At 40.3% G+C, this 26,134-nt stretch overlaps 1 protein-coding gene across 1 annotated transcript in view; it reads left to right on the forward strand.

The window, feature by feature from the left end:
- The window catches only part of LOC122798319 (MFS-type transporter SLC18B1-like), a 600,458-nt gene that overhangs the window by 84,179 nt on the left and 490,145 nt on the right, over positions 1-26,134 (forward strand). Inside the window, exon 3 of the mRNA XM_044067153.1 lies at positions 17,018-17,109. Within this exon, the coding sequence (XP_043923088.1) occupies positions 17,033-17,109 (77 nt within the window). The 5' untranslated portion in view covers positions 17,018-17,032. The remainder of the gene's footprint in view (positions 1-17,017; positions 17,110-26,134) is intronic.

Below are 26,134 nucleotides of genomic sequence, written 5' to 3' on the forward strand. Positions count from 1 at the left end.
CAACCCGGTTAACAAATGTCAATAAAAAAAAAAAAAAAAAAAAAATATATATATATATATATATATATATATATATATATATATATATATATGTATTTTCAATATGACCATGAGCAGTTCCATATCCACTTTGTCTACATACCAACTATTGTACCAGCTAGCTTCTACAGTCTCTCATTAGTGTTCCATAACCAAACGTTGTAGTATGTAATAAGTATATTTATAGACCAGATTAGTACTCTTGTAAGTATATTATTCTTGCCTGCTGCTACTCGCTTATTGCATTGATAGGACTAACTTAACTTGTGTAGGATTTTAAGTGACCTGTCTCATCCGTATGCACATGCACCTCTGTTAACTTCATATATTTTATATATTAGATTTTTATGTTTTCTGTACTTCTACATCAGTGACCTTTATCAAATTTCTATATTTTTACTCCTTATGTTCTTAAAGTATGAATTATTGCACTGTCTAAAATTGTATGTGGATTTTTTCTTCCTGGACTTCTGCTGAAAACCAGCTGTTAGCCCAGTCTGACACTCCCATTAAATAAATGTAAAATAAAGTAACTGTGTGTGTGTGTGTGTGTGTGTGTGTGTGTGTGTGTGTGTGTGTGTGTGTGTGTATATATGTATATATATATATCCATATATTTATATCCATAAAACCCGAACACACTTTAAAGAAAGTGCTTTTACTGAAAAAGTGCTTTCATTAAAGCGTGTGACAAAAAAAACACTACATTTACATTTTAGCACGGGGGCTTCACAGCCCCTGCACCCCCATGTGGAGGGCTGTGCCCCCACACCCCCCTACTTTAATATTCTCCCTCTAAGACAGCACTACAGTGGAGAAAAGGGAAATTTCCCTTACCCGCACTGTAGTACAGCCTCGGCAACAGTCATACTTACACGAAAGTGCTTCTTCCGTGAAAAGCACTTTCACGTAAGTATGGCCGGCCATTTGGATTTCAGTCGTTTGCTCAGTCGAGCAAACCTCCTAGATATATGTATGTACATATGTATATATATATATATATATATATATATATATATATATATATATATATATATATGGATCTACTTCAGTAGATCGAACTTTTACAAGTTCGAACCACATATGGATGAAACCATATATTCGAACTTGTAAAAGTTCGAACACTGAAGTAAAACTAAATGTCTGTAGCAGGGGGGCTACGCCCCCCTGCACCCCCACACCCCCTACTGAAATATACCAACTCTGTGATCGCACTACATTACGGAAATGGGAAATCTTCCCATTCCGCACTGTACAGAGATCTCCATTCAGTCAGATCGGACTTTTGCAAGTTTGAACATATGGTCTCGGCCATATGAGGTTCGAACTTGTAAATGTTTGATCTACCCCATATACACACACACACACACACACACACACATATATATATATATATATATATATATATATATATATATATACATATAGACACACACACACACACACACACACACACACACACACACACACACACACACACACACACACACACGTATTTCATTAGTGTATGTAATGTCATTGAAACTCAACTTGCCAATAATCATTTATCCTAAAATGGCAAAACTCAAAAAAAAAAATTCATAACACATGTTTTTGTATATTGTAAAATGATTTTTTGATCACTGGTATGACTTTTCTCATTGCTTTAGTACAGTGTGATGGATTATATGAGAAGGTGGTGCACTTCCAGTGTTTTTTCTTTTTCTTTGACTCTAGTGTGATCGTGGAGTTATATATAATTTAGGGAGGTATGGGGGAACAGACCTCCCACACGTGGGGTGTAGGGGGACTTTCCCCTTGCAAACAATTTCATTTTGGGTTTTGTTAGTTTCACTAGTTTTAACTAAATTATTTTCGACCAGTTGAGTTTCTACAAGTTGAGTTTTCAATGAAATGGCATACACCTATATATATATATATATATATATATATATATATATATATATATATAGATATACATAAATATATGTATCTTTCTCTCTCTCTCTCTCTTCATATATATATATATATATATATATATATATATATATATATATATATATATATATATATTTTTTTTTTTTTTATTTTATTTTTACATTTGTTAACTGGGAGGGTCCGACTGGACACAGGTCCATTTTCAGCGGAGGCCTGGGGGGAAAAGCTCCATGTTACACTGTTAGCATTTATACATTTCTAAGCATTCTTAATAACATATTTAGGTGTTACAATATGTAAAGTAGCACAAAAATGGAAATTTACACAGCATGTAATGCATCTAGTAAAACGAAGAATTAGTAGAAAACTAAAATGATTTTTTTTTCATATACATTCTCATTCACAATACATTTATACATTTACATTTGTAGAGACATATTTATATGCTCACACCCACACATCAAAAGTATAGGAATTGAGGTTAGACCAAGATGAGAATATGAAAAGATCTGATAAGGTTTATACCTTTCTCAGATACAGATTATATCCTTTATCAGGTACAGATTTTAGTACTGTAGTATACAGGTCTTAGTATGTTTTATCCTATCGTACTGATGCTGAGTTTGGAGGAATAAGCAAGGATATTAGCAGGGCTATGTAAGCAAAATGTTAGAGAGTAGCAGAATCCTTGTAACTGTGCATAGTTATTGTTTACCCTGGCGAGTAGCAAGAGCAGAGCCAGCTGTTTGAATAATGGGATTTCAGGAGGTGTTTGAATTGGGTACTAGAAGTAGTGGTAGTTATATGGCTTGGGAGTGAGTTCCAGTTTTGGGCTATTGTGCAGGCAAAGAGAGATTTTCCTGCTTTATTTTTATGTCTAATTACATGAATGAGGTTTTGGCTGCTGGATCTTAGGGCTCTAGAGGAGTTGTGGGGCTGAATTAGTAGCTGGAGTGCCGGTGTTTTCTCAGGGTAGTAATAAAGTTTATGTGCTACTGTGGCTTGTTGAAGACGTAGTAGCTGAGGAAGCTCCAGCACTTGAGTTGCATTAGGGAATGACAATGATGGGACCTATTTGTGGAGTCTGTAGCAAACTTGGCAATCTTGTTGTAACACAATTCCAGTTTGCGAAGTTCGGTAAGGTGAAGATTAGTTAGGATAGGGGAGGCATAAAGAAGGAGAGTAGGTGGGTTCTTGCAATAGTGGCTTTGGTCTGTTTAGTCATGAAATTTTTGTATCTGTAGAGGAGTCCTAATTTTCTGTTCACCTTTTTGATGGTTTGTGCTATGTGGATATCAAATTTCAAGTGATTATCAATCTCAACTCCTAGTAGATGTTCATCGTGTTACACTGCTGCAGTCATCACACTTGGGTTATCCTGCCGTCAGGCGGTCCCGCAGTCGGCCAGAGTTCCAAAGTCTTGGTCCAGCGTCGGTTGCTGTCACTTCTTCCCTGACGTCAGTGCATCAGGGGTATATAAAAGGCATCCGACGCCATTTTCTTCAGTCTTTCTTGCCGCGCGGTGCCCGAAACAGAAGCAGTTCGCAAGTGCCAGTCGGCCGACTCCTGAGATTTTCAATTCGAATTTCAGACCGAAGTCTTCAATAAAGCTAAGTACCCCATTGGGGAACCTTTTCTTGCCTCAGTCCGATGTCAGAAAAAGTTAACAATTGCAATTCTTGTGGGAAGCAAATACCTCATAAGGACTTTCATTCTTACTGCATTCCTTGCCTAGGCCCAGACCACGACATCACAGGTTATCGGTTTTGTGCTAGGTTTAACGAACAAACTATAAAACGTCGGTTTGATTTTGCCCGACATTATTTTGGTAAGAAATTTAATTATACCATACCGTCAGAGCAACCAACGACCGGAATGCATAAAAAAACGCAAAGATAAGGACAGGCAGCCGAGACCCAAAACAGACTCTGAGGCTTCTGCTAGGCCAGTCGCCGGTTCTCCGGTTTTCAGTGAGGCGCCTACGCAGCCCCTGATGACCGCTGATTCAGAACCCCAGGAGGCATCCGATTCCCAAGAGGAGATTGCTAGGCCTCCACAACCTTTATCTTTAGGCCCTTCCGACTCCATGGCTGAAGGAGATTCCGGTGCAGTTGAAATGCCTTCAGTTACAGAAGGTGCCTTCAGACCGACTACACTCACTATTAAATCTTATGCAAAGCTGAACACTCCTTTAAAAGCAAAGAAGACTGTACAGCAGTCTCCATTACAAGGCCCCATGCCTAAGAAACAGATGCTTAAGATGGCTGAAGACTTAATTACCCTAATCAGGGGTTCCCATCCCCCTCCTGATAAAAGGCCAAGACAGGAGGAGGACTACGCTTCCTCTGACCAGGTTTCAATTTCCTCAGATTTTTCTGAAGAACAGGAATATTCTTTTCCCCCTTATGAAGACTCTGATGCTGAAGAGTCTATTCCTTCAGCATCTCCCCCAGAAGACTACTCTTTTGGGGAAACTTTACATACCATGAGGGAACATTTCCACTGGGAAGGCCAGGATTACTCTGATTCTAAGAAAAGGCTTCAAGAGTTCATTTTACTATCCCAGCACAGACCACTTGCTATTCCACCAGTGTTAGACATTGTGGATGATGTTTATTCAGAATCTAGCCTTAACCCAGATTTACTACCTCTTGCACCAGCCAAACCAGACAGATACTACAGAGTCCCTGACTCACACAAATTCCTATATAAAAGCCCTGTTGCTGACCCAGAAACCATTTCCCAGGGTCCCAAAGGGGTTAATGCCTCTATTGCTAAAATCCTGTACCCTCTGAAAGGGATTCTAGAGCACTAGACAGATGGGGAAAGAAAATATATACCTCAGCTACTCTAGCTATGAGGGCCTTAAATTGCCAGTTTCACATGCTGAAATATCAACAATATTTGATGTCTCAATTAAAACAAAAAAATATCACACATACAGAGCAGCCTGATTACAAGGAAAAGCAAGATTTGTTGCATGCAGCTGAACAAGTGGAAAAACATACTTTGCAATGTGGATTTGATTCATTGGAAGCGTCTTATAGAGCAGCAGTGACAGGGTCTGTCATACGTAGGCATGCTTGGTTAAAAGAACAAACTTTACCTGATCATGTAAAAGCAAAATTATTGGATGCACCTTTACAGCAGGATGTTTTATTTGGTGTTAAAGCAGAAGAGGTTTTAAAGAAAATGGAGGATAAGGCAAAATCTATGCAGACGGTCAAGGATTTTTTACAGGTTCAACCCCCTCGTTTCAGCAGAAATTGGCCAACCAAAAACTGGACCTTTCCAGCTTCTGACAGACCACAGAGGGGCGAATACAGATACCAAAGGGGCAGAGGTCAGCCAGAAGGCTCTTACAAGCATCGACAATGGGTTGCCACAACCCAGAAAGGAGGAGAAGACAGGTCTCAAACTACCAGAAAACAAACACAATGACTTACCCCTCAGACTGCCAAGCAAATCCCTCTTGGCAGCTCCCTTGGGAGGAAAGCTAACACTTTTTGCAGACAACTGGCGCATCATCACAAAAGACAAATGGGTCCTAAATATTGTCTCTCAAGGATACAGATTCTACTTTCACACTTTACCAAGGATAAAAGGAATGCCAAACCTGCCATCAAATCAATGGGCATAGGCTCAAAAACAAATTACAGCTGTCATGGACATGAGAGCCATTCAACAGGTTCCTACACAGGAGCAGGGACAAGGATTTTACTCAAGACTCTTTCTAGTTCCCCGAAAGGACAAAGCTTGGAGATCCATTCTGGACCTCTCAATTCTAAACACATATCTCGAAGTACCCAAATTCAAGATACTGACATTACAGCAACTTCTTCCCATGCTGGGCAAGAAGGCTTGGCTAGTAATGTTGGACCTCAAGGAGGCATACCTGTATGTCCCTATCAGACAAAATTGCAGAAGATACCTCCGATTTATAGCAGGTTCAACCCATTACCAATTCTCTGCACTGCCCTTTGGCTTATCTACTGCACCCAGGGTCTTCTCAAAATGCCTGGCACCAGTAATTGCATACTGCAGACAAAGAGGAATTCAAATATATCCATACCTGGATGACTGCCTTATTCAAGCAGAAAGCAAGGACATTCTTTTAAAGCATCTGGCGTTTGTCAAAACCCTATTAAGTTGCCTAGGGTACACAGTAAATGAAAAGAAGTCAAAACTAGTGCCCTCACAAGACATAATATTCCTGGGTTCCAGCTTAAATACAACGGCCCAGATGGCTTATCTCACGCCAGACAAGCAAAGACAACTGACTCAATACTTCAAAATGATGGCAACAAAGACCCAACTCCCTGGAAGAAAAATTCTGCAGGCCTTGGGATTCATGGCATCTTGCATACTACTAATACCATATGCAAAACTGCATATGAGGAAATTACAATGGTACCTGAAAAGCGTATGGACTCAACACAGCCACAGCTTGGAAACAATAATACCACTCATTCCCTGCCTTCAACAGGAGTTTCTATGGTGGGCTCAGGCATGTCACCTCAACAAGGGTCAGCCTTTTACCTTGCCCACAGCCAGGCAAACTATAACAATGGATGCATCGGATTATGCCTGGGGAGCACACATGGCAAGGCAATGTATTCAGGGCAAATGGTCTGCAGATCAAAGGCATCTACATATCAATCAAAAAGAGATGCTAGCTGTACAAAATGCCCTAACAGCTTTCAAGGACCTCCTACATCCAGGACAACTACTAATAAAGACGGACAACACCACAGTGATGTGGTACATAAACAAGCAAGGGGGCACACATTCCTACTCCCTATGCAGGCAAGCAATGACCTTGTGGAACACAGCACTGACCTACCAAGTTCAACTACAAGCACAATTCCTGCCAGGAAAGAAAAACACATTGGCAGACAATCTAAGCAGAAACATCATAGATCCTCATGAGTGGAAACTAGATCCACAAGTATTCGCAATGATAACTCAAAAATAGGGGAGCCCAGACATAGATCTGTTTGCCTCCCCCCAAAACTACCAACTATGGAAATTTTGCACAAGGACATACCACACACTGGCTTGGAAAGTGGACGCCCTCTCATTCAGTTGGAAAACATTAACAGTGTATGCCTTTCCTCCACTGCCTCTTCTGGCAAAGTGCTGCTGAAAGCCAGATTAGAGAGGCCACAAATGATACTCATTGCTCCAGACTGGCCATGCCAGCACTGGTATCCAATACTAAGGAACATGGCTCAAGGCCCACCATGGATTTTACCTCAAATTCCTCACCTGCTCACTCAGCAAAACAATCAGATTCTACACAGCCAGCTCAAGACTTTAAATCTGGCTGCATGGCAAGTTACCTAAAAAACCAGTCAACACTTCTCTCTAAAGCTGTTATGGATGTCATTCTGGAGGCCAGGAGGCCTAGCACCAGGAAAACCTATTCAGACAAATGGAAAAGATTCTGCGCCTGGAACCAGGCTAACGGCCAGAATTACCTTGTCCCAAATATTCCTCAGATTCTACAATATTTAACTGAGATTTTGCACAAAGGACATTCCTTTTCATCTATTAAGATCCACGCCTCAGCTATTTCAGCTCAATACAACACGGATCCTCCTATATTTTCACATCCATTACTAAGACAGTACCTCAGAGGGACTAAGAACATAAGACCGCCCCGAAGAGCACCAACACCAACTTGGGATCTTAACTTTGTTTTGGAAAAACTTACACTACCGCCCTTTGAACCAGCTTCTACAGCTGATTTACAGTTTCTATCATGGAAAACTGCCCTGCTGCTAGCAATAACTTCAGCATGGAGAGTCTCAGAGTTACAGGCCCTAATGGCAGTGGAGCCTTTCATCATTTTTCATCAAGACAGAGTCGCTTTACGAACTAACCCTTCATTTATGTCAAAAGTGGTATCCAGTGTGACCCTAAACCAAACCATTCATTTGCCCACCTTTTATCCAAACCCCCAGAAGAAAGGGGAAAGGCTCCTACACTCTTTGGACATTCACAGGCAATTACGTTATTACTTGGATAAAACTAAGGCTTTCAGGAAATCTGACCAGCTCTTTGTATCCTATGCTGCAGGATCACAAGGAAAGGCTATCTCAAAACAGACCATTTAAAAATGGATAGGACATTGTATCCGTTTCTGCTACACATACCATGGGAAACCTGTACCTGGTAACATTAGGCCCCATTCCACCAGGGCTACAGCAACATCAACAGCCTTCCTCAGAGGGGTACCAACCAAGGATATTTTGGAGGCTGCAACTTGGAGTTCAGTGCACACCTTCACCAAGCACTATCACTTACCTCTATACTCTAAAACCAGAGCTGGCTTTGCCACTGCAGTTCTGCAGGTCCTACTAGCTCCTCCAAATCCTGTTTAGTTCCACCGCCCATCCTTAGCTTTGGGATTCAACCCAAGTGTGATGACTGCAGCAGTGTAACACGATGAACATAGTACAGTTTTGTACCTACCATAAATGTAGATGTTCGAGTGTTCACACTGCTGCAGTCCAGGTTACCCTCCCTCCATCCCCACTGACCTAGCTGAACTTTTCTATACCTTTCTATCCTGTAAAACCTTTGTGGTGTATTTGCTTGTAACTGAAGGTATTCCTTTTATTCCTTTTATAGGTTTTATTAGCAATATGTATTGCCTACCTACTTGGGGGAACCTGACATCTGGGGCAAGAAAAACTGAAGAAAATGGAGTCAGATGCCTCTTATATACCCCTGGCGCACTGACGTCAGGGAAGAAGTGACAGCAACCGAAGCTGGACCAAGACTTTGGAACTCTGGCCGACTGCGGGACCGCCTGACGGCAGGATAACCCAAGTGTGATGACTGCAGCAGTGTGAACACTCGAGCATCTACATTTATGGTAGGTACAAAACTGTACTTTTTGTGTGGTTGGTTGGAGTGATTTGAATATTATTTTTGGAGTTTATGATGAGGCTATAGTTTAGGTTAGGTGATCTGCCAGGGGTAAATAGGATTAGTTCTTAGGATTAGTTCTTGGGATTGAGAAGTAGTTTTATGTTAGAAAACCAGGTTTCAGCTAGAGTAAAGTTATTTTGGGTAAGGGTATGTAGTTCCATTATGCTGGGGGCAGCACATATTATGGTAGTGTCATCAGCATATTGTACTACTGAGGCAGTGGGCAGGGAAGAGGAGATGTCATTAGTGAAAAGAGAGAACAACAGTGGGCCAAGGATTGATCCTTGAGGGACTCCTATGGATACTGGTAAGAGGGGGGACAGCTTTTCTTGCCAGATGACTGCTTGTTGGCATTCTGATAGGTAGCTGTTGAACCATAGTATAGTGGAGGAGCATGTGTTTAGACTAGATAAAGTACTGAGGGGCATATTGTGATTACCCATGTCAAAGGCTTTTGATAAGTTCAGGAAAATGGATGATACGAAAAGACCTTTGTTTCTGTAGTGGTTGACTGTGTTGGTGAAAGATAGAAGAGTGGTGGTGGTACTATGGGAGGGTCTAAAGCCATGTTGGGAATTGGATAGCAGTTTGTTTTGTTGGAGATACTGCATTAATTGCAAGTGAACAACTCTAAAATTTTTGATAAGGGTGATAGTATGGCTATAGGGCAATAGTTGGTCAGCTCTAAGGAGTTGCCTCCTTTGTGGAGAGGAACAATGTGGGATGTTTTCCATAGGGTAGGTACTTTGTGTTCTGAAATTGACCTATTTATGAGAACTGACACTGGATATGATATGGCCTCTGCTGATATTTGAAGGAAATCTGCAGGAAGTTTATCAGCTGCTAGTGTGGTTGGTTTTAGCTTCTTAAGGAAGTTTAAATAATTTTAGTGGACACTGGCTGCAGAGAAAAGCTAGAGGTGTTGTTTTTTGCATTACTGTCAGCTGTAGTGGATGACTGTATTGGAGTGCCATTGTTTTTTGGGTATTAGCTAGATTTTGTACTGTTTCTATAAAGAATTTATTAAATTGTGTAGGGATATTGTTTTGGTTGTTTGGCAACACAGGGGTAGGGGTGGACGCTTTCCCAGGGTGAAATAATCTATTTATGGAGGCCCAGAATTTTTGAGGGATATGGGTATATTTATCTTGTAGGTTTTTATAGTAGTTGGACTTGTCAAGTTTAGTTAGCCTCTTGGCTTTATCACATAGTTGTATGTACTTTTGCCTTAGAGTAGTATTTTTATCTTTGTGAGATGCTCTCCAGATTTCGTCCCTTTCTTTAATTGTATTGTTTTTATCTTTGGTAAGCCATGGGGCATGTTAGGTTTTTGGCCTAATAGTTCTGGAGGGTACATGATAGTCTAGGATTAGTAGGAAGGTTGAGTTAAAATACTGTACTGCTTCATCGAGAGGTAGCTGCTTGAGGGGGAACTAATTGCAACAACTTAGTGCCTTATTAAAGTAATTGGCTATGAAGTTTCTTTTATTACGTATTACTTTGAGGATAGGTAGGTTGGGCAGATGGTGGGTTCTGTTCCTGATTAGGTAGGTGGGTTGATGGTCACTTAGACTGTCAGGGAAACAGCCTGATTGTTGTACAAGAGTGGGGTGGGATACCAGAATCCAATCCAAAATGGATTGACGGTTGGTTGTTTTGTCAGTCCTAGTGGGGGTAGTTATTATTTGGGTGAACCCATGGAGGTTGATGTGATCTGAGGGATAGTGGTTGAAGCAGTTGACTCAGTCTATGTTAAAGTCACCTAGTAGTATGGTTTCATAAGGGAGGGAGTGTGAGAACCAATTTAACAAGTTTTCCATTATAGGAATGTTATTACCTGGTGGGAGGTAGGCACCTGCAATGATTATTTGTTTGTTGGTGTTTAGTTTAAATTTGGCAAGGATAAGTTCTATCTCATTGATTTCTTGGGTATTATAATCAACTAGTTCTAGGGTGAGGTGATTTTGAAATAGTATTGCTAAACCTCCACCCTTTTTCCCTGTTCTGTCTCTACATACGATATCATAACCTGAGGCTATGATCTCATTGTTGTGGTGATCAGGTTTGAGCCATGTTTCTGTTAATACTAGAATGTCAGGTTTATACAAGGCTAATAAGGCAAGCATGTCATGAATTTTGTTCAGTAAACTTCTTATGTTTATATTTAGAAAGAGGAGAGATGATTTGGGTTTGTAGAAGGGGGGATTTGGTAACTGTATTTCAGCTTTTTCTGTTGGGATGGACCCAGGGTTTGGGTGTATGTCTCCACAGCAGGAGAGTTTTTGCAGTATGTTTAGATAAGAGTTTGGCTAGTTTATCAAGAATTCTAGATAGCTTGCATGAGGTGTGCAGGTTTGTTTTTACTGATAAAGTGTTGTAAAAGAGGGATGGGTTTGAAAGGAGGTAGTGGTGGGGGTTGCTATAGGAAAGTATTTCAGTAGTGTGTGGTTAGCTATGGGTTCAGTTTGCCATGGGGTGGAAAAGTGATATGTAGTTGGGTGTTGTAGGAAGAGAGAATGGAGAGCAGAAGTAGGATGGAGATAGCTGATGGGCAAAGTAGTATTTTTAGTAGAAGGGTTTTTTGCAAGCTGCACATGTTTTTAGATTTGGTGAGGATAATTTTTATTTAGGGAGTATATACCTGCAGTGGTGGTGCTGCGTTGTCGCCTCACAGTAAGATGCTGTCCATTTCGATTCTCAGCTAGAGCGTCTTCTGCGTGGAGACATGCGTGAATGGGCGTACCTTCGTTGAAGGTTGTGCGTCAGGGCTGGTAACTCGGCACGTAAAAATCAACTACCAATCATTAGCGGACCGGAGTTCCGCTGTGGCGACCCCCTAACCAGGAAAAGCTGAAAGACACAACAACTAGTGTGTGTGTACTAGGTGATATTCTTGGATGTGTTATTATGGGTGTGGTGGTTATAATTCATGTTGTACTTGATTGATGGGGTATAATAGGATAATTGGGAAGGTGTGAATTGCTGGTGGGTGTGATGTTTAACTATAAGTCTGAGTGATCTAGGAGTGGGTGGGAATGGGGCTAGTGTAGAGGAGCGAAGTGAGCCCGAGTGGTAGCGAGGGCAAATGGAGCGGGTTAGCACTGTCGTGGAAGAGGCACAGTGATAGAATAAAACAATCAGTGAAAGGCGTTTCAGCAGGACAGAGCTATTAGGTATCTAGGAATAAGTCTTTTTATTTTTTCTTTTTATGCACAAGGCCATGGAGGAAGGTTTAGCATACATGAAGCTGGACACAAGACTAGGGAGGGGGGAATATGGTCACTAAGCTGTGAGTGAGGCTAGGGAGCTGAGTGGGGGGATAGAGGAGGGAGAAGGGAGTTACTGGGTCAGGGTTAGGTGAGTGAGAGTCTGTGTGGCTGGATTAGACAGTGTGAGGAGAGGGTACAGAAAGTAATATGAGGTAAGGGCTAAACCAGTAGTAGCTTCAGTGGAGAGATAAGGAGCTAACAGATAACATGGCTGTGCAAGTGGGTAGGGAGGTAGGAGGACAAGTAGAGAACTTAGGTGAGGGGTGGGGGTATGCAGAGATGTGTTGCAGCTGACCAGGTACCTTACAATATCATAACACACTAGTAGGCAAGGAGGACTGGTTAAATGTTATATACTTAACACATACTTTGCTTTGCTTTAATAGTACAGTTGCTGGAGAGGATTCCACAAAAGTCAGAACTCAAGGGGGAGTGGGTATTCTTCTTTTAGATGGTCCGGGTTTGTAAAACCTTAATACTGGTACCAGGGACCAATTTTCATATATGGGTTTTGAATATTTGGTGGATGATTACTTTGGCTGACAGGCAGAAGTATAGTGTTTTTCAATCAAATGTCTGATTTATTGAAGGAACATTTTATTGGGTCAAAACAGGTAAGTGAAATGTTTAGTAGATGTGTGTGTCTTTGCAAATGTATGTGTTTGCCAAGGTTAGAGTAAGGGTTAGGAAAGGGATAGATTGTGTGTGTGTGTGTGTGTGTGTGTGTGTGTGTGTGTGTGTGTGTGTGTGTGTGTGTGTGTGTCCGATCTGTCTTGTGTAGTAGTAGTGTTATGGGAAGGGTTTTGTGTAATTTAAGATGTAAATAAGGGTTAGGGGCAGGATTAGGGCCAGAGTTAGGGTTTGCATGCATTACTAAATTGGAGCAGCAGGACAAAGCTCCCCTGCCCACTTTAGTAATAGATGCTAATCCTGCCCTTGACCCTAACTCTAATCTGCATCTAAATTAAAAAAAAAAAACCTTCCCATAACACTACCATTACTCAGACAAATTTGAGCTGAACGTTGTCAGGTTTTGGATAGTTCTTCAAAAAAGGAAATGTGTTTACTCTTTTCAAAGAGCATACATCCACAATCCTTTTTTCTCATTTTTGCACATTTTTGCACATGGGGTCGGGGTGTCACTTCACCAGTGAAAATCATCTAGAGTCGAGGTTTATACTGCCAGGTGGCTAGCCCTGCCCCGGCAGTTCTTCTCACACATGCATATACACACAAACATAGATAGATAGATAGATAGATAGATAGATAGATAGATAGATAGATAGATAGATAGATAGACGGTGGATATAAAATGTTTACACACCCCTGTTAAAATGCCAGGTTTTTGTGATATAAAAAAATGAGACCACAATAAATCATTTCAAAAGTTTTCCCACCTATAATGTGACCTATAACCTGTACAATTCAATTGAAAAACAAACAAATATGTTAGGGGAAAAAATATAAAAAATAAAAAATGTACAATAAGCTGGTTGTATAAGTGTGCACACCCTTAAACTAATACTTTGCTGAAGCATGTTTTGATTTAATTACAACATTCAGTCTTCTTGGGTAGGAGTCTATCAGCATGGCACATCTTGACTTGGCAATATTTCCCCTCCCACTTTTCCTTGCAAAAGTGCTCCAAATCTGTCAGATTGAGAGGGCATCTCTTGTGCACAGCCCTCTTCAGGTCATCCCACAAATTTTCTATTGGATTTAGGTCTGGGCTCTGGCTGGGCCATTCTAAAACTTTAAATTTCTTCTTGTGAAGCCATTCACTTGTTGATTTGGATGTATGTTTGGGGTCATTGTCATGTTGAAAGGTGAAATTCCTCTTCATCTTCAGCTTTCTAGCAGATGCCTGAAGGTTTTGGACCAAAAGTCACTGGTATTTGGAACTGTTCATAATTCCCTTCATCTGGACTAAAGCCCCAGGTTGAGCTGAAGGAAAGCAACCCGAAATCATGATACTGCCACCACCATACTTAACTGTGGGGATGGTGCTCTTTTGGTGATGTGAAGTATTGTTTTTGTGCCAAATGTACCTTTTGGAATTGTGGCCAAAAACTTCAACCTTGGTCTCATCAGACCATAACGCATTTTTCCACATGCTTTTGGAGACAATGTATTGTTTTGCAAATTTTAGCTGGCCTGGATGTTTTTCTGTGTAAGAAAAGGCTTCCGTATTTTAACCCTACCCCATAGCCCAGACATATGGAGAATAAAGGAGATTGTTGTCACATGTAGTACACAGCCAGTACTTGGCAGAAATTCCTGCAGCTCCTTCGGTGTTGCTGTAGGTCTCTTGGCTGCCTCCCTGACCAGTTTCCATCTTGTCTTTTCATCAATTTTGGAGGGATGTCCAGTTCTTTGCAACATCACTGTTGTCCCATATTTTCTCCACTTTTTGATGACTGTCTTCACTGTATTTCATGATATATCCAATGCTGTGGAAATTTTTTTGTACCCTTCTCCTGACTGATACCTTTCAACAATGAGATCCCTTTGATGCTTTGTAAGCTCTCTGTGAACCATTGCTTTTGCTCTAGGAGGCAACTGAGTAAATGTCAGGAAAATCCTATTAGGACAGCTGAACTTTATTTGGGGTTAATCAGAGTCCCTTTAGTTGATTGGCAGGTGTGAACCCAAGAAGACTGAATGCTGATTCATCCTGTCACAAATAAAGTGTATCCTCACAGTTTGTATGCTGATTGCACTACTAGTAATGAGGTTTATCTGGCTCAGTGTGGACACTGTAATTAATTTTACATAGGTAAGATGAACAGCCATTAAAAGATCGTATATTGCAACATGCAAGGGATATTAAGATAGGTACCAGACACAATTCTCTGGAACAGCATATTGTTATGCATAATACTCATACATTTTCTTTTATGGATTTGCAGATTATACCTGTCACAATAAGAGGTGGAGATAAAATAAATAAAACTGAGACTATGGAGTCCTATTGGATAGCTGAATTTATGGCAGACCAACCTCCTGGCCTTAACTGTGTGCTTCCTATTAAACCTATTCTGAAGGGGAGGAGACCTTATTGTTGATTGGTTAATTTTTATTTGTTGTTTTAGAGATGTTGTATGAACCTGATGAATGGGACTGCCCAAAAGTGCTTGTTCTGTCATTGTTTTATTCCATTAAATGGTATTACATGGTCTGCAGAGTGGTGGTCTACGTGATTTCTTTCTTCATTACTTTGGTGTTTTATCACTGTGGATCTTTAATCCTTCTTTGGCTCTTCTTCATTATTCATTATTATATTATTATATTTCATTATTCTGACTTGTGCACAGAGTTCAAAGAATCTCTTGGACAAATCAACAATCTTTTGCTGGTCAAAGTCAGACTACAACTTTTTTAGAACTGTTAGCCAATTTATTTTCATTTTTAAAAAGTATGTGCTTCAACTTTGCTATTAATTTTCTCTGCTTAGGGACAGCAACCTCTAGCTGCATTGGCAGGTCTGATCTCCCAGACAAGGTTTCACTTTACACAGTTGTGACTCTTGACTGAAAAACATCCATTTACTCCAGAGTATCAGAAAAAAGTTTGATGCAAAGCATTTTCAGTCTTCTGAATCACAGCACTGTTTCTGACCTCACTTAGTTGTTGTTGTACATATGCAGAACTCAACATTTGTTTATTTTCCAATGATAAGAGCACATTCAGTGCTTTTTCTATTTCCTCTTTGTTTCTTTTTCAATAAAATTAATTGGCAACCTCAACACCAATTCCAACAGGGTTGCCCATTGTTTTCTTTCTTGCAGTATTCACTAATGAATCCCTTTCTCATTATCAGAGGTTTAACTTTTTAGAGGTATTACCTCACCAACTTAGTTTAACAGGTTGTATCTAAATTATTTTAAAGACATTTCCCAGCACACAAGGCTTTATGCTACAAGTTTCATTGGGGAGAGGTTTACAGTCATTACTGCTGTTTTGCTATTCTGTTTGCTAATTGACTATTAAAGCTTATCACAATATAATTTACTGCAACGGTAGATTAGACTCCTTCATCCAGTTCTTAGGGATGCAAAATGGGAGGGTCACAGTTCCTCCTGTTTTTATGTTACTTTGTGTGCCAATTGATTATTAGAGCTTAGCATTAATAAGATGGATTACAATGGCAGACTGAAGTCCCTAACCTGATTGTCAGAGTCATGCATGGTATTGAGGGGTGTAGTCCCTACAGCTAAAATATAGATGTATGTGGTCCAAAGGATCAGTTTCTGCAGATAAACCTCTATGAAACTGTCCTTACTGCTGTTTTGCTATTCTGTGTGCTAACTGATTATTAAAGCTTATCACAATACCATTTACTCTAAAGATAGATTAGACTCCTTCATCTGATTCTTAGGGATGTAAAATGGGGGGGGGGGGGGCTCACAGTTCCTCCTGTTTTTATGTTACTTTGTGTGCCAATTGATTATTAGAGCTCAGCACAATAATATGCATTACAATAGCAGACTGGAGTCCCTAACCCGACTGCCAGAATCATGCATGGTATTGAGGGGTTGTAGTCCCTACAGCTAAAAGAGAGTTGTCTGTGGTCCAAAGGATAATTTTTTGCAGATAGACCTCTAGAAGCAAACTACTAAATGCATTAACAAGACAATGGAAGCATTTATAAATGTGCTTTAAGTACAGACACATAAGAATTATGGCTTGTTGGTGTCTTTAGTATTCAAAAATATGTTTTATATGCTGGCTTAAACTATCAGAGGATGTGTTGACCCCTTTTTGACTTTCTGAAATAATTCTTGTAAAAGAAATATTTTTATGTTGGTACTAATAACATGCAGATCAACTAACCATTTTCCTTTTTTGTTAAGAATTTTGGCTGGTGGATGATGACAGCTTGCTCTGCTGGTGGAGCTTTGTGCTTTTGTTTACTTGGACCAATTCCTGTCTTCAAATATAAAATGTAAGTATTTTGCATTAGGCTAAGGAAATAAACATCCAGTGTGGAAGTGGATGCTGCAGACATTGTCTTGTAAATTCTGTAACAGCCATTGCTAATATCTGGTATTAGTTTTAAACTACTGTTACCTATGTTTTGAATGATAATAAGGCTCCCTAGTTGACCAAAATCAAGCTGCTGCAACAGTCAGCATAACAGTATAGTTTTATGCAATAGTCCGATTTCTGAGCCCTGTCTTTTATAAACTGACTTCACCCTTAAGCATGCAGATTTCTTCCACTTCCACTTTTTTAGTATACACTATTTCTGAGATCACTTACTTTCAGACAAACAAATTCAATGTATTAAAAAGTACTTCTAACAGGTTGCTCTGTACCTTCTATCCCAAATGCACAGGGGCTGAGATCATGTATGAATGAAACAGTGGTACACCGTTTAGGAATACTGTTTCTCAGGTCCAGGATTAAATCTGAAACTCAGATTGCTGTTTGAGTGAAGTTTGTATGTCCTTCCCATGTCTACCTGGATTTTCTAAGTACTCTGTTTTCTTCCACCTCCCAGAGTCATGTTGCTTAACTTGCTTGGATACCATTAAATTGTACATTTTACACTTTTGAAATGAACCTTCTGCTTTGAGGAACTAAACACTTAAAGAGAAGTAAGTCAATATTTTGCAATACACACTAGGATCAAATAACACTCATTCTTTCAGTAAAAACATTGACTATTGCCAAGATATCATACTGCTAATATTTATCAAGTAGTACTGCTTTTTAATAGTTTATTGCTGCCCAAGGGTAAGTTCAGTCCTCACTCCCCCACTATGCTCAGCAGTGCTTTGTTTCCCCTTCCCTCTCACATCCCAACACCATTTCCTCTATACACAACTAGTTCTCCATTCCCCAATCAGCTACTCCCAGTTCCTTGTGTTCAAAGTACCATCTCATTCAACCCTCCCACACTTGCATACGTCTTGACCAATCACTTTCACATCACTACGCCCACCATAAACATTGCATTTCAATGTACATATCTAATTCTAATCAAGTTCAACACAACCCTTCACTATGTTGTTGTTGTTTGCCTTTCGGCTTTTCCCGGTTAGGGGTCGCCACAGCGGAACTCCAGTCTGCGAATGATTGGCAGTAGATTTTGATGAACGCTGAGGTGCCAGCTGGACCTTCAACCTTCAAGGAAGGCACGCCATTTATGCATGTCTTTTGAACGCCCACCCAACCACGGGGAGGACATGCAGACTCCACACAGAAGGCACTCCCTGCACTCCAGCTGTCCTCATCTCACTAGAAAATAAAAAACTCCTATATTTTTTCCAAACCAAAACCTCAAGCCTATGGACTATGAATATAATTTGCTAACATTATCTCTTTGCCATACTCTTCACATTAGTTTTGCTATAAAACCTAATAGCTTATCAGCTGTCACTAAACTTTCCACTCCCTGCAAACCATACTATTCTAAACACACAACTACACTTGACATCTATAGCCACCAGATCTGCTCCTCTCTGTCCACCTCCTCTGATTTACTTTAAAAAAAATCATGTACACACATTCTGCTAAAACAACCGGACAGCTATAGTAAACCTCAAGCTATAATCAGAAAGCATGTATTTGTTAGCTTCAAGCAAACACCTGTAGTGTACCAAATACTTACAATATGTGGTGAGGTACACCAAAACCCAGGGCCTTCCACCACTAATAGCAGTCAAAACCCCATCCATCCAAACTCAACCCACAAAACATATCCAAATAGTTACCCAACTAGTGTATCCAATGTCTCTCTAGAACAAAACAAACAACCCCTACCAAAGCAGCTCACTTGAGCCTTAAAATATATAATACAAATACACACAGCATCTGCAATAAAATTAGTGAACTTCACACTGAGATTCAAACCCACAAATCTTGCATAAATGTATTCACTGAAACATGGTTAAAATCTTCCACCAAAGATGAAGAAATACCTTCACCAGGATGTAACATAATAAGAAATAACTGAATGCTAAATGTGCTGGAGGGCTATCTGTCATGTTCTTTAACACCTTACAAATAGCAATACACCACAAAAAATCCCCCAAACTTTACTCAGAAGAATTAATAATAACCCATCTTAAACTAAACTCACAGGAGGTAATATGGATAATATGTGTGTATGTACCTCCAAGTTGCCATTGTTGACATTTAGAGAGATTATTTTTTTCCTGCAGGTATGGGCAGATGTATAAGCAGAAGCAGAGGGCCTTCTGATATTTGGTGTTGCTGTTCCACTCATCTGTATACTTGGCAGAACAAAAGCACCCCAGTAAAGTGAAAAGGGGAAGCAATTGTAATCACTTATGTTCTCCAGACAGTTGTATCCACATAACCCTGACTGTGCATGTGTAGACTGATTTGTTCACACTGGTGTGACAACTTTGACTGCTTTCCACCCCTCCCAACCACAATTTCCCTACCACTCCCTGATCTCTTCAATTTAAACGCTCACTTCCATATCTGCAAATCTCTCAGTAATTCGTCCCTCTTAAAGAGCCATACACAAATACACTGCCATAAATAACAAATCTGTCACTTCACAGTCTTTGCTTTACCAATACCTGCAAACATACACTGGACACTACTACACCACAACCACAACCTCTCCATAAAAAATATAGCTCAACATCCATGAACTTAATTCATCTAACAGTCACTAGTCCAACTCTCTTGTATCTATCAGCAAAAACACTCATCGAATTACTCCTACTCAAAGCTCTCAAAACACCAATATCATAAACTTTTCTGCCTTAATAACCAAGATAACAGTGTTGAAAACCCAAGATAACCCTGCCATGAACAGTTCTCAACCTCCACTTGACTCAACCCTAAATACAGTAACATTTGCCCCATTTAAAGCCAAAAGCAGTAGAAACAAATTACATCAAATCAGTGCCTTCCTCTCCACCAGCTCTTTAGACATGTTAGCCATCACAGAATCCTGACTCAGAAATAACCACCACTATGTCCACTATTGTTTCCCACAATGTAACTATACATTTATGCCTGCCTTGGTGGAAAAAGAGTAGGGAGGTGTAATTCTGCTTTACTAATCTACACCCAACCTATCTATATTCATCAAAACCAGCGCCTTGAACCAAGCTGGTTACTCACCAAGCTTCCATCCAAACCCTCATACCACCCATACATAGCCATTGCTTACCTTCCACCACCTGCTACTTCACCCACACTTCGAACACTGACTATATAATATTCTTGTAATCATCCCACCCAACAAATACATTACCATCCTTGCAGACTTCAGTCTTAACTTTCTAGGACCCAGATCCCAAGACATTTCTGAGTTCTTAGCTGACATGAAACTACACATACTGTACAGGAATCAACTAGACCAAACTATAAAACTAGCAGCCATTCTCTTTTAGACTCTAAAATCATTGTGCAGCCAGTTAACATGTTTTCCATCTCCACTCCCCTTACCTAATGTGACCATTGCTCATTATCTTTCTACATCCAAAATGTGAAAAGGAAATACTCCTCAAAGCAGATTTCATTCAGACAGAAATCAGCTAAAAATATCACCAAACTACAGGTGTACCTCTCCATCACAGACTAGTCACTCATACTTGTTACTGATGGTAATTTAGCTGAAATAGATCTCTCAGAACTCCTGCACTCCCTTAGAAACATCAATTTCCCTACAATTGCCAGACTGTTCAGAACACTATCTAAATGTCTCAATTAAGAGATTAAAGCACTAATGCAGCTTTACAGTGAAGCCTGGCAATTCTGGGAAAGCAACCATTCGCCACCTCGGAATATCACCAAACAGGAAATCTGTAGGGAGAAATCTACATACCTGATCTCCAAACAAACCTCTCTCCTGCAGTCTCATAAAAGATTGTGGGAAGAAATAAATAAAATTGCAAGTAGAGCCCCACTTCCCCCAAAGAAGCTTCCAGAAAAGGTTACATAATATGCCAAAATGGCATCATTTCACCATCAGAATTTCTCAAGAAATTTACTAATCTACTTTCCACGTCATCAGCACCCTCAGCCTCCCTCCATCCCTCCATGCATTTACACCTAGCCACCCAGAATATCTACCAGCCTTTTTCTTCTGCAGATTTACATCAAAACAAATCACTATACTATTTGTGGAAATCTCACGAGTCATCCACTGACTGTGGGAAACTTTCTCCTTGGCTGCTTTATCACTGCAGAGACTACATAGTCATTCTGCTAGCTCAAATCTATAACAATGTCTCACAACAAACACCATGCCTGCAATCTGGAAATCAGCCATTATCAGACCATTGCCAAAGGAACAAAAGCCACCTCCACTAGTCACTATCAGCCAATCTTAATACTCCCTAGATTTTGAAAAATTTTTTGAAAAACTTATCTGTAGCCAACTAACCAAATACTTCCAGAAATACCACTTGCTCTCCAGTAAACAAAATGGTAAGAATGGAACACCATGACAGCACTCTGGATCCTTACCAACCATATCTTAGCCAACATGGATAGAGAAAACCTAACATTTGCCATCATCAATGGTTTACAACTCCATTGAGCTAACCCATCTTATAGACATTGGCATAAGACAACAAACAAATCAGTGCTTCAAAGACTTCCTCAGTAACAGATCCTTCGCAATAAAAATTGGAACTTCTCTCTCTCTTTATGCCATAACTCACTGCAGTGTTCCATAGGAATCTATTCTAGTCCCATGTTTTTTCTCAACTTTTATAAATAAGTTGCCATTTGATCTCCCCATTTGCAAACCATGTTGTATTGTGTTGACTTGGTCACATACAGATCAAGCCATATACTCTACAATGTCAAAGGTCAATTCCAAACTGACCTGATAAGTTAACAAATAGCTTACTTCCAAAATGCTGCTGTTCAACCCAAAGAAATGGAAATTCATGCTATTTGGAACAAATAAAAGATTTGGTAGAACCACTGTCAGCTACAGATTAAAGATAAATGCAACAGTCTTATCAAAACAACTGCATCCTTTTGGTACCTAGCCTTATGACTTGACCAAACACTTAAGATTCAAGAACATATAAAAAGAAAAAACTCTGTCAACTACCCACTTTTCTGGGACAAAAAAACTCTCCCAATTTCTTTCTTCCTCTGCCAGGACCTCAACTGGTAAGGCATTCTACTTGCCCAACTTGAACATAGTTTACCTTTATTTGCCTCCAACTTCAGCAAAAATATGACTCAACAAACCTTATACAATAAAAAATATGCTGCTTTATTGAAAACTCTCCATGCCATGGACACCCTGCCCCACACTCTCAAAAGCCAATTGCTACCAGTTCCATTTAGAACAAGTCTTCTTCTTGGCTCTCATCCTTGTAAATTATTAGAAGGCCCCTTTCACTTATGATGCAACTCATTACCTCTGTGCTAGCCTATAATCTGAAAAGCTTGTCCAGAGCACAAGCAGCATCAACAGACTACATATATCATACCACAATTTCTCTGTGCAGACTCCTAAAGAATGGCAATCACTCCCACCCCATCTCACTGATATGGCCAACTACTGTGAGTTTCACCCTCAGTTCAAACATTTTCTACTGAAACGTCCTAAGCATGCAATTAGTCGTGAGGGATTTGGGCACCCAGGTTGATAGAAACCAGACTTTTGACCCTGATGTTGCTTCCATTGTATGGAAATCCTTTTACATGGCCTACCTCATAAGTGTGGTTATCTCATCCAGGGACAAGGAGGTCATAACATCCCTGTATTCTTCCCTTATAAGGCCCATTATTGAGTAGAATGCCCCTTTCTGCATGTACCTCCCAAAGCACATGCAGCAACTGGAGAAACCACAGAGGCTCCTCACCAGGAGAATTCAGGGCCTCAAACATCTACCATACACATATAGGCTAGAAGTCCTATCCCTCTATTCAGTTTCATACAGACTCCTCAGAGGTGACCTCTGTCTGGCATACAAGGTGATCATGGAGCCCACATTTATGGTACTGCTGCATATCCACAAGTCAAGCTCCACTCGAGTAACTCACACGCACGGCCTCAACCTGGTCTGTGACATCAACAGGACTTGGTGGGACAGATTTGTGTCCAAGAGACTCCCCCATCTGTGGAATAGACTCCCTCTCCATGTCAAGCAAAGTACCTCTTTACCTCTTTTTAAGTGCAACCTGGATAACTGGAAGGGAAACAGAAAATACACCCCTGGGATTCCACTCGTGTCCCTGCTGGACAGGGGCATTGGATACTGACTTGTCTAAACATGGACTAAATTGTTGACTAGGTTTATAAGGGCCTCAGGGCCAATAGTCTAGTAACCGCCTATGATCCTATGTAAATATGTATGTATGTATTGTCATCAGTGGTAACTGCTTCCCTACAGCAGCTGCAGCAGGACTTGCATGGACATGCTCAATTTCTTACATTCATTTCACTGTTCCTATTTATTCTTATCTTAAATGACATTACCCTTATTTTGCACTGATTGCTTCTGTGCACATTATACGTAGTTTGAATTGGTGATTGTTGCTGTGCTCACTGGATGTTGTACATATTTTGTTTAACCTGGGCTGAGCCTGCATTTTGTCAAACTGTAATCAATGCTCTACCCCAATAAACAGAATGTAAACAAAATAAAAATATATACAATGTTTAAAAGGTGTATTGCTGTTTCCTCCTTGAAGTGACTGATGTACTTGTTTGGAACACATATCACTGCACCCTCAGGCAAACCATAATGTTCTAAAATGTACTTTTTGCTCATCAGCAAAGAAATTAAGAACATGGTAGGGATAAGAGACCTTTGATTATCATAAAACACAGGTGGACTTCAATTTTAACTTTAGAAGCTCTGATATAGTTAAAGAAATGTATTTTATCCTTTTGTTTTAGTAGGTCTTATTCAAATTTGATGACAGAAGCTGCGGTGGTACAGCGGTAGCATTGTTGCCTCACAGTAAGAGGTTCTCCTGTTCGATTCGCAGCTGGAGTGCCTTCAGTGTGGTGTCTGCATGTCCTCCCTGCGGTCGTGTGGCCTCTGAAAGATATGCGTGAATGGCATGCCTTCGCTGAAGGTTGGGTGTCGGGTGGCAACTTGGCACCATAAAAAAAATCTACTGCCAATCATTAGTGGACCAGCGTTCCACTGTGGCGACCCTTAACCAGGAAAAGCTGAAAAGACAAACATTCAAATTTGATGATAAAATCCAAATATCTGGTGCAGTGCAAATAACAGAAGACCAGGACCCAAATGAAAAACGCACCAAACAAGCCTGTATATGACATGTGACTTTTTTGACAATACCATTGGCTCAATTTTATCTTTTATGTAACATGTACTGGTATAAAAATGGTTATTGAATTAGTGTGCTTTATTCTGATGAAGTCTTCTATGTCAAAGATGAAAGCGCTTAATCTTTGTGTGTTTTTTACTGCGATAAACAGAGTTCGTTTACAGGCTTGTTTGATGCATTTTCCATTTGGTTCCTGGTCTTGTTATTCGCACTGCACCAGATATTTTGATTTTTATCATCTTTTTTTGGTGGTATTAGCTAACATGGACTCATTGGACAACTTTGATGCACTATCGGGTAACACTGCAGGGTCAGAAACAGTGTTTCAAAAGCTTAAGGAAGAAGTTGCAGTTCTCAAGTGGGACTTAACTAGACTTATCAAATTATTGATCCCCCAAAGAGACTAATTTGGATGTTTCTGCTGGTTGCAGGGTACCTGTGTCTTCCACTCATTCTCCTGGCTGCTCCGGTAACCAAAATCTATTTAGGCAGGGTGTGCAGCCTGCTGGTGACTCTAGAGAGTGCTGTGATGTAATTGTGGAAGCTGACGTTCATCATGGTGGATTTCTGACTCACAGAGGCAACAATGGAGCTGTTTACCATGGCTCAGACTTGAATTCTATCAGCGAGGATGTTTTTGGTGTCAGTGTAGGTCTCTGAAGGCAGCTAAAGGTACTGATATGCCTTTTTCCTCAGAAATGAGGTTTAATAATTTTTCATCCATGCAAAGGGCGGAGGGCTGTAATATGGCTTCTAGCCTTAGAAGTGATGTCCGTGGTAAATTGGGTGCTTTAGCTTCTAAAGCATTTAACTTTCAAGATATGGCTGGTTCTGGTCACACAAATTATGTAGCAGGGAATGTTCAAGACTTTGGTTCACTCAAGGACATGATTTTTTTCTTTGAAAAGAGACTTTTTAAATACAAAAGTGTGCAAATGGTAATTGTGTATTTGAAACAATGCATCCATTTAAAAGTTATACCACAAGGCTTGAGAGTTTTTAAATTTCCCTTTGGCTTAATGTATGATGCCAACATGATTGAAGACTATCCCCTGGATTCTGCAAGCCTTGCACAATGTGCGGGATTAGTGCAGGAACTCTAGCAGGCAATATGTCTGCCGTGCGATCCAGGAATAGCCTGCAGGGGCGCACACAAGCGCTCCTGCACTAGTCCTGCATGGACTCAGCCTCTGTATGCAAATTACCCCATTTGCAGGAGAAATCCATGCAAATGAGGTAAATTTGTGATAAAGGAAGCTGGAAACCGGCCATGCAGGACTAGTGTAATCTGCAGAAATGTACTCGGTTAGTAACCGAGTACATTTCTGCAAATTCCAAAATGGAGCCGTGACAGCTCCAAATAAAGGGTGCATATCAGTCAAGAAGCATGCCAATGGCCAAATATAATGCCAGCTTAAAAAATAAAAAAATCAACTTTTATTTTTTTAGCCGATCTCGGCAGTTTAAGCATAGGGCAACGGCATGCAAATGGGATCGGGGGGGGGGGGCAAATAAGAAAATAAACCTAAAATAAGCATTCTAACTATAATCACTATTCTGCCATTAAAGTCAATGGCAGGCAGAAGACAACATGGCCAGTGAGTAGTGGTTGCTAAGGGGGGAGGTTCAGTGTGAGACATGTAACCATGCATTAGCAGGCAATCCTATGCAAATGAGGGGAATGATAATGAATCCCAGTTTTCCCCATC

The sequence above is a fragment of the Protopterus annectens genome, chromosome 3.part1 (genome assembly GCF_019279795.1).
Source record: "Protopterus annectens isolate FY-2018-M chromosome 3.part1, PAN1.0, whole genome shotgun sequence".
NCBI classification, from domain to species: domain Eukaryota; kingdom Metazoa; phylum Chordata; order Ceratodontiformes; family Protopteridae; genus Protopterus; species Protopterus annectens.